The sequence below is a fragment of the Montipora foliosa genome, chromosome 10 (assembly GCF_036669935.1).
Source record: "Montipora foliosa isolate CH-2021 chromosome 10, ASM3666993v2, whole genome shotgun sequence".
Classification (NCBI taxonomy): domain Eukaryota; kingdom Metazoa; phylum Cnidaria; class Anthozoa; order Scleractinia; family Acroporidae; genus Montipora; species Montipora foliosa.
Window position 1 is genome coordinate 11,655,311 of NC_090878.1, and position 10,000 is coordinate 11,665,310.

General features: G+C 39.1%; 2 protein-coding genes across 4 annotated transcripts in view; one reads left to right on the top strand and one right to left on the bottom strand.

The window, feature by feature from the left end:
• LOC137974377 (terminal uridylyltransferase 4-like) overlaps window positions 1-1,365 on the bottom strand; it is a 31,929-nt gene extending 30,564 nt beyond the window's left edge. For all 3 annotated transcript variants that reach the window (XM_068821324.1, XM_068821325.1, XM_068821322.1), the window contains exon 1: window positions 885-1,365. In XM_068821324.1, the coding sequence (XP_068677425.1) occupies window positions 885-1,022 (138 nt within the window). In that variant the 5' untranslated portion in view covers window positions 1,023-1,365. The remainder of the gene's footprint in view (window positions 1-884) is intronic.
• Window positions 1,366-1,425: 60 nt separating this feature from the next.
• Window positions 1,426-10,000, top strand: part of LOC137974081 (histone acetyltransferase KAT6A-like) — a 13,704-nt gene continuing 5,129 nt past the window's right edge. Inside the window, exons 1-6 of the mRNA XM_068821004.1 lie at window positions 1,426-2,033; window positions 3,202-3,322; window positions 6,516-6,634; window positions 7,440-7,521; window positions 8,131-8,328; window positions 9,687-9,860. Of these exons, the coding sequence (XP_068677105.1) occupies window positions 1,566-2,033; window positions 3,202-3,322; window positions 6,516-6,634; window positions 7,440-7,521; window positions 8,131-8,328; window positions 9,687-9,860 (1,162 nt within the window). The 5' untranslated portion in view covers window positions 1,426-1,565. The remainder of the gene's footprint in view (window positions 2,034-3,201; window positions 3,323-6,515; window positions 6,635-7,439; window positions 7,522-8,130; window positions 8,329-9,686; window positions 9,861-10,000) is intronic.

The window sequence follows — 10,000 nt, forward strand, 5'->3', positions numbered from 1 at the left end:
GAGATGTTCGGTCATCATGTCCGATCATAATGTGAAATTGGCCGGACATTTGCAAAATTTGGTCGGACAATGTCCGATGACCGACTGTTATTTCCAGCACTGATAAAGTGATAGATACCACTCTACCAAGAAAGGAAAGGAAAGGAAAAGGAAAGGAACTTTATTTAAGTGTCTCGTCGTTCTAGCGCTGGAGCACTAATTGGGGACACTGTAAACTGAAATTAACAATTAACACAAATCATGCGAAATGTTGGTTTTTGAGGAGAGGGGAAAACCAGAGTACCCGGAGAAAAACCTCTCAGTGTAGAGTAGAGAACCAACAAACTCAACCCACATATGACGCTGAGTCTGGGATCAAACCCACGCCACATTGGTGGGAGGCCAGTGCTTTCGCCACTATGACATCCCTGCACCCATGCAAGAGCATGGTATGACTATTTCATTGGATATCCAAATTCATGCATGTGGTGTGGTAGTTGATTTGGTAGTTGATTAGATTAATTGTTACATGCTTAAAAGGGTTTTGCCTCTAAGGAAGAAATTGAGGTGCTGCATTGGTGGGGAAGTGAAACACAGAGATGGGTTCATCAACTGGGTTGAAATGGTAAACTGACCAACCTACGTAAACAAAGCTGACATTTTGAGCGTTCCTTCTTCATCAGAGCGAACTGACGAAGGGAAAAGGCCTAAAATATCAGTTTCCAAATTTCTTGACACTACAGTGGTCAGTATTTACCATATCGACCCAGATGATAAACCCATACATTTCTTTATGAATTATTAATAAGTTTGAGAAAGGCATGCAGCTGAAGAATTTTGTAAACGGCACCAATTTCAATATTTTTCCAGAAAAAAATTAAGCGGCTACCTTACAGGAAACATACCTCCCTTCTTTTTTCCTTGCTCGCTTGCTTGGTTCGCTTTGTGTGAGAAGTGTCTCCTCTTGTATTTCCCCGAGAATTTTCGGTCTTTAGATCATCTGAATTCTCCGAAGAGGGCTCAGAAACTTCCGAATTCTTCATTTCACAGGGATGTTACGTCTTCAATCTTTCTATCTGACCCATGGATCTGTTATTCAATACTGACAAAGCATACACATGTACACCTGTAATGTCTATATGTACGAATCGAAAGCGAAAGTTCGATGGTTAGCAGGATAATGTTGGTACTTTTTCGATAACCACCATTTTTACAGCATAGAATACCACCAGCTAGGGCTTTAGGAGTGAGTCATCTAGTAATTTGGTTTTGAAAAGTCTTACTGAAGGCGTAATTCGGTCATTTTTAAGCTAAAAACTGATTAGTTCTCTCCAGACAGGGGTGTCTGATCCACCCTGTGGACCGCCATTGCTGTTTCTGTCGACGCATTGTTCGGGAGGGATGTCGCTGAAGAAGCACGGGCGCATCATGCCGATTCGTTTGTTTTTTTTCGTTCGTAAAAATTTATGCAGTATGTAAACTAGACTTCAGCGCCGATAGTGCTCCGCGAAACCTTTCTTACACTACAATTTTTTAGCTTGAAAATTCCACGCGCTATATCTGCGCCTAATTCTGCCGAATCAAACATGACCGAGAAACGTCCGAAATATATGAACTGGATTCTCGAATGCATTAACTTACTCCGTAGTCGGAAATCACGGCCCGACTTGGAGAGAATTTGTCGGACGATGCACAAATGTCACGGAATTGACCAACGCGACACAGAGGAAGATTTATCAGTGCTTATCGCCAGTGGAATAGTGACAAAGAGATCATTCAAGGGGGCAATTTCCTATCGGAACGCGTCCGGTTGGCATAGAGTTCTTGGGTCGAGTAAGGTGTCGCGAGCAGCCCGATGGGTGGGCGAAGCAATTCGAGCGCTTGATCGTGGTTACGGCGTAAGCGCTGTGGACATCGAGAAATTTATCAGCGCAAGGCATCCGTATTATCATAATTTGAAGGCTAGAATCAAGATCGCTCTAAAGGAGGACTTAGATAATGGCAGAATTTGGTCCGTGAGCGACGGAATGTATCGGCTTTTAGAGTCAGCTGAGGTAAGTGTTAGACTGTTACAGATCACGGAACATCATCTCATTTCGCAAGTTGCAGTTATTCGCGAGTCAACTTAACTTTTACAGCCTCTATGTCGCCTTCCTACCATGAATAGCTCTTAACTTGGAGAGTTTTGAGTATCCCTGAAAGCACTTTATCATAGAATACGTGTTTTGTCTAATTGAGAGCTATTATTATCGCAACTTATAATTTCTCTCGACAACTTGTGGGCTTTTCAGTCCGCGTGTACAAATGGAATAATTTGTTGACGTGGATTTGAATTTCCGCCTCGAACATTAAGCATTATTAGTTAGAGAATTTAGTAATGGTATCACTAGTTGCCGCTCAAGTGTGCCTGCAAAATAATTATTTACTGTCAAACGATAAAATCTGTTAATCCTCAATTTTGAGAAGGAAATGCTTGAGCTCACAAATAAGGTTAATGTAATGAATGAGCATGTTATTGAAATGAAAAAGTGAGGAAATTGAATTATGCTCTTAATTTAATTTTCAAGGTTTTTTTTTTGTGATTGTTCTAATTCATCAGCATTTTCCTTTTATTCTGACTAGTAAAATAAATATAAAGTACATTGCTTATCGTAAGTATCTCCAGGAAGCCATTTAACGAAAGCTACTTGCAGTGAGGCAAATAATTTGCTGTAGGTAGGTAAGTTGCATAAATGCCACAGGGGCTCAGAGCCAAAGCTTATCACGGTTGCATGAAGCAAATGCAAGCATTACTACATGTACCCCCTCCCCCCCCCCCCCTCCCCCCAATCGTCCCCTGGAGGGATCATCCTAGTCCATTGCAGGGCCACTAACACCAGCAGTATATTACAGATACCCATTCATACATCCTCCCCAACCCCTACCCAGATTTCTAGGGCTATCAACAAATAACTGCATGAATTTCCCAAAGACTGTCCCTGAGACTGTGAGGTATCTTGCTTGCAAGCAGAGCCCCTTTGGTCTCCTCAAGAAAAGTTGGGGCAGTCTGTGGAGGTGGAAATGTATCTTGTGTGGAATAATGTCTCCTCCAGGTAGGAGAGCAATGATTACTCACTGTGCTTCGTGCCAATGAAACAGCAGTGATCTACTGCTCTTACCAGCTAAATCAACTTGCATATAGGAGCAACTTTCCATTAAAAAAAAAAATGTTATTCATTTTAGAGTCCAGAGAGGGAAATTCCAGAGTGTGAGCAAGTCTGTGACTTTTGCCTACAGACTGCAGCAGCAAACAGGCGTGGAGAACCAGAAAATCTGCTGATATGCAGAGACTGTGGAAACAAAGGTTGATACCAATGCACTATTAATAATAATCATTAAATACAACAGGTTGTTGTTTGAAAATGGTTTGAACCCAAAAATGACATCCTTTAACAGAGTTTGATTGTAGAGTGTGAAAGAAGGACTGTTGTTTGTAAATGATGTATTGACAAAGCCTAAGTGGAAATTACCTTCAAGTTGACTGTGAAGGTTCACTTCCGCTCAGGTCATTGAATTGTCAGTTTATACAAACAACAGTCCTTCTCCAGGACGATATACCCTCCTGGTACATTGCATTGAATTCCGTGAACTGAAGGTAAGTCATTGTCTTTGGGAATAATTTATCCCAAAGTTATAATTTGACTAGTGCTGCTCTGTGCCCTGAGCAATGTTTTCACTTTCTCAATTGCTCTCCAATCTTCCCATCACTCATTCATGTTTATTGAATTTTGAGAGACTGTACGAGAGGGTTATTCAGGAGAACACCTGACCGTCTACCAAAAAGTTTGGGAACCCATGCTTGTTTTGCAATGATCTTTCTTCTCAACAAAGTTCACTGTAGATTTTTTTCATTATTGTTAGTTGTCTCCATCTCTTCAAAGACTGGCACTCACAATTAAGGATCAAAAGTACCTGTCATGAATTGGACTTTGTCCTATCAAAATTTGAGAATGTCTGACTGCTTCACAAGATGACTAAAATAATGCCAAAATGTTGATCAATATACAGTACATGTACTTGTTAATCGACATGTTTTTGAAGCTGGAAAACATTCCTATTACATATTTAAGATACATTAATAGCTTCAAAGCCTATATTAAATTGTCCCAATATTCTCCTGCTTTTAAAATGGCATGACTCTGCATGATAATTATGATTCACAGCTTGAATGTCTTGATTGTGGTTAAATTATTTCCAGTTAATATTGTTATAATTTAAACTTGTTAACTTGTATTTTCTATTGTGTTGGGTTTTCATTCATTTCCATGTTCTTTTCTACAAATATGGTGTTTGTATTAAACCTATTGCTTCAAAATGTTAAAAAACTAAGAATAAAGTTAAGTTTTCTTTCAGCATCTTCATTATTAGATCAAAAGTACCAGGATTATTTGTAAGCATTATTAATTTTTTTATTAATTTAAAAGCATATACCTGTAGCTAACAATCAAATTAAAATCCACTCTACAATAATTCCTTGTGATAAATTCTTCCAAGGTTCCCCTCTCACACAGGCACAGGGGCATTAAAGGCAATTTTACTGTCACGCAAGTAAAATGTAGTTAATGGATCGTGACAATTTACTATCTGTAACCCTTTTCATGGCGGTTCTGTTTTCAATGTAGCGTTTGTGCCGTCTAGTTGCCAAGGTCAGCAAACACTAAGGATTTATTGTATTTTTGCTTCGAACTTCGCAGCTTTGTTGTCTAGGCTAGGCTAGTACGATCCACGGCATTGGCGCTTTTTTCAAAGCTCTATTCACGGCTAAGAGTTGGCACGTGTAACACTAAGTTCTCTCGTAGTACAGCTCTTCCGACTGGCTATGCCAGCAGACATTTGTCTAGCTATAAAAGCATGTGAAAACTATTTAGAGATCACTTATGTTCTGTTGTTCAGCGCAGATAGCTCTCTACATATTAGTGTGGTTACGATTTGATTTTTTTCCCTCCCTCCCTCCCTTTGGAGTCGAGATTGGGCCTCGTTGTCTGTCAATAAACTCGGGACACTACTGTGTGGTGTGGTTAAGTCTGGGCAGCGACTTCCCCCAAGCTTGTTGGCTGTGTTGCCTTTTGAATATCGCCTGCTAACCGATACTCTTGTCCGATCCAGCATGTGCTGTTTTGCATTCAGCTCGTAGTGCTGGGGAGATAAGTGAGGTTCCTTTGTCACACAATCGCTGGAAGTCACACAGGCTAACCTAACGCAAGGCAGTGCTCCCCCATTAACGCCAATTGGAGTCAATGTTTGATCATAACTAGTAGTTAGCACACAAACATAAGGAACAGAGACATTAATGGATATCACTCTCCATCACTGAGAATAAAAGCTGTTTTGGCACGGAAATCAAGTGAGGCTTTACACTACTGTGAATGTGATGAATTGATGAAGAACCTTCACTGATCAAGCGAAGGTTCTTCAGCCATTCATCACATTCACGGTAGTGTAAGGCCTGCATGATTGCATGGTTGCGCAAGTGCAACCACAAGCATATTAGTAGCTTTTGTTAGTGACATCAAACATCAACATAAGCATCAAATTCAACTACAGCATCTGCCATTTTTTAATTCTCAGATGCGGGGAATCTGGAAGGAGTGCTTTAATTGGCCAGATATAGCAAATTTCCTTGTGCTTATGCTGTGTTTCGTTTTCACACAACGCAAGCGAATGCAAGCATAAGCACAAGGAAAAGGAAACTTTTTGATCTTTGCACTTGTGCTTGTATTTGTGCTTATAAATGCTTGTATCAACCTTGTTTTCAATGTGAAATAAGTGCCCTTATCTTTGCACTTGTGCTTGCGTCAATAGTGAAAACCAGGCTTAATGCCTCACTTGATTTCTGTGCCGTTCACATTTATAAAAGGCTACTAAAAGGACAGCACTCATTAATTTTACACAAAAACTGTTTCATTATGCAATCAACAGTTTTGCAGGATTGTACTGACTGCTCATGGAAGACTTTTATATGCAGTGTGCAAGTCTATTAATCCCACCATGGTTTTGCTGTCCAGTTTGTCTTTCGCCCTTTTTATGATGCCATTTCATCATATTTAGACATTGCTTAAGAACTGACAGCCTAATATAAGGAAAAGTGCCTAAAAGACAGCTCTTGTATACCATGAATGCCAACCTTATAATTTAAAGTTATGGTAGCATAAAAGAAATTATAGGTACATGCCATCTGTGTTTCTTAGATTGTTTACACTATAGACTAATCTTGTGATACGTTCAGTGTAATTGAAATTTCTTAAGGGTAATTTGATCTGAAATTAGCCTACTCGAATGTGTTTCCTTTTCAGTACTAGTACATGTAAGTCACATTTTGATTACCCATCAAACTTTTGTAGCCAAGTGCTGGTGGAGTGAAGAAGTGGAGAAATTTCAAATAAAAAACAATTATTATGTTATTGGAAATTAAAAATTAATTATTAATAATTAAAGTCTTGGCAGTTTTCAATATTATTATCATAATGTCAATTATTGTAAGTTCTTTTCTTCAACAGCACACCCAAGTTGCATGAATTACTCTCCAGAGTTGGTGCATCGGATAACGTCAGATGCGAGTGCATGGCAATGCATCGATTGTAAAGCCTGTATAATTTGCAATGACAGTGGAGATCCAGTGAGTTTTTCATTGAAATTTGATAATCCTCATTTGCATGTAAGTGTACCTTTGCCTACAAGTATGTCTGTGGTAGAATAAAATTGATACAATATGATTGGGAGATGTTTATGGGTACAATAGTGCTCTGCAGGCAAGCTATTCTAACTCATGTGACACTGAAATTAAAAAAAAAAACAATACTGTACTAAATTACCCACAGGACCATTAAAACACTATCAGCAAAAAAACAGAACAGAACATCAATGAAAACTGTTAAAAATCCCAACTGGCCGGATGCAAACCAGCTGGCTATTTACAAGTGCAACTGAGAAGTTGAACCAAGGACTACATTGTACTTGTAGCAGGATCAAATTCAACAAGTGATCATAATGGGTCTTTAACCAGGGATCTCCAGATCTCAAGGCAAGCGTCCTAATAAGTGGGTAGCACTGCCTCCTTAATGAGTTATGCGGGCTACGCTTAATTTCTAGTCTCACGTGAGCCAACATTCTGTGCCACCACCTTTATGGGGAAGAAGGTGTCAACCTGGAGTCGGAGCACAAGAGGACGGCTGCGACTTCCCATCATATGATTATAATTATGGCTCTTTCGATCAATCATGTCATTTGAGCCTTCCCCGCTCTCTTTCTCAGTACATGTAGCTCAAGGTTTTTATTTTTACAGTAATTGCTGCCTTTGGGGTCCCTTCAGCCCTGTGCTGAAGCCCATACTGTATGTGTGGTTGGATTTAAGGTGAAGGCAGAGGGAAGACTCTGCTTTTCTGGACCTAAATGAATCTCGATGATATTTTGTTCTCTAACAGGGTAGTTTATTATTCTGTGACGCCTGTGACAAAGGTTATCACATGCAATGTCATGTTCCTCCACTGGCGACCATGCCAATCGGTGAGAATCTCTTCCAGTAAATTGTGTATGTGCCGTATGAAAAAAACATTATTTCGCCGCTAGTTAAAATTACACCATACCAGCAGGGGTTTCAATGGCAGCTGTTTGAAAGTACTGTAACTGACTGTTGTCATTGTCAAAATGAATTTGAATCTTAGGGTGCGTTCGATTGACCCTATTCCGGAATAAGAATACGTGGAGCAATGATTTAAAACTGTATGTTTGGCGTTTTGAAGCAACAAGAATAATAAAGATATGTTTAAAATAGCATTTTAGCAGGTGTTTGACAATTTTAACGTGAATCTCCGTAAAAGCGAAGGATTTCTAACTTCTATTCCATGTATTCCTATTCCGGAATACGGTCAATCGAACGCGCCCTTAGTTTGAAAGAATCTGTCTTTAATTACATGTACTTCATTTTAGGGAAAAAAAGTAGCCAGTGGTGTCCATTTATACAATTTTTCATTCAAAGAAACTTATGTAAACCTGTTTTCTCTCTTGTTATCATTTTGAGCAATTGATGTGATCATTGCTTATAATGTCCCAAATTCTTTGAATAGTAGATACTCATTGCGATTCTCTGTTGTTCTTTGTTCAACAATACTTTAGGGAAGTGGGTTTGCTATAACTGTCAAAATCATCCTATTAGTCCAGTACGCCTGGCTGACGCCAGTGAATTTGTTAGTCAAGACACTGTTATGAAAACTGAAGGTGCAAGTAATATGATGCTGGGAGATGACCTGCGCTTGCAGTGTGACGAAGACATGGGAGAATGCACAGTCGAAGTAAAAGATATTCACATTCAAGGTAGAGTAGGGTGTAGGGTCAACTTACTACTCTGGAAGGATTGTAAATTTATTTATTTATATTTTTTATTTCCTCAATCAATTTGCCAACAAAGGCAGGTGACAGCACAATAGAACATCACAATGTTAAGTCTCCTACAAGGTGTATCACCCACCCAATCCAACCCACACAATGAACATAAAAACCTAACTACACCAATCCCTCCCCGCTGGTAATTTCTCAAAAAATATATATATATATTATATATATCAACAAGAACATCAAACTAAATTATTAATCCTACAACATTTACAGCAGACAAGTTTGAAAGTACGAGCACCATCAGCATCCAATACAACTTTAAATCTAGTGAAGTAGAATGTTTTTAACTTATTCTTAAAAACATTAACATTAGATTCAGATTTTAGATCAGAAGGTATTAAAGGCATTCCATAAATTTGATATTCTTACAAAAAACGAATCTCTAAAAAGAGATGTCTTAGCATAAACCATAGTTATGCATAAACATTATTAACGAAAATCCCAGAGGCACCACGGCGCGAGCTCCCTGTACAAAAGGAAACGTAATTATCAATGCAAATATTTATATACCCTAGTTTGCATTTAAAAAAGAACAACATGTCTAGATATTCAAGCCAATAGTTAATAGGTAAAATACCATAAGGCTAGTAAGTCTGTCGTCATCGTCATCATCCATTTAGTGAATACATTTTGTGGTATGTTTGGCCTCCATCTCTCTCTGTCCCAGATATGTCCAGAAATGCCACCAATTAGATGCTCTTCTCACCATCTTCAGCATCACTTGTGTCTCGGAATACAGACAATTGACAAAAAACAAAGTGTCCCCCAAATGCTGCTCTTTAAGTAAAGATTAACTGCTGCATATTTACCCAAAGCTAATAATAACGCTAACCTTTATCCTTACCTTATTGTTGAAAATAGGTAGCAAATGCTCAGACTTAAAGGGACACTTTGTGTTGGATGTCAAAATTGGGCGTGCATCTAATTGGGTGCATTTCTGGACAGAAGTGGTCTTTCCAGCCTTTCAACTAAGAGATTGCAGAGCATCACGTGTCATTGGACACTAGCTCTGACCAGGTTTTGCAAGGCCTGTGCCTTTTAGTTTGCTCACCTGTCTCAAGACAGATCACAATCTCGTTCCCAGGGTCTCCATTGTGGTAGAGACAGAGAGACCCTGGGAATGAGGTTGGACAGATCATGCGGTTGATCCAGTCATCACCTCTTATTACATGTCCAAGCCATCTTATTTATTATTAGCACAGCGAGCTTTGCATCCTAGGTGTTACTAGTGCCTCTAGTAAGGTGGCTAATTTTTGTTTCCATGGTTTTATCCAAAGTTGACGCTGAAAATGTTCAGAGGGAGTTAGAAATGTTAAGCCAGGAAAGTGTACCAAGTGACAACAAAACAAATGTTGCAAGAGCTGTACACAGCGACATGGCATGTCACAGTGAATCAAATGGCATTAGCCCTTCTGCAAGTGCTGCAAAGATTGCTGTTAATGGTATGCCAGGTAATGCATTTTGCGTATTTGTGATTCATAATGATGTAATAACAATTGTCTCGCTCATGCCCAAAAAGAATTCTGGGCAATTCTGCCATTGTATGACAAGGGAAGACTCCTGAATCTCATTTCATAGTAATACTATTAAT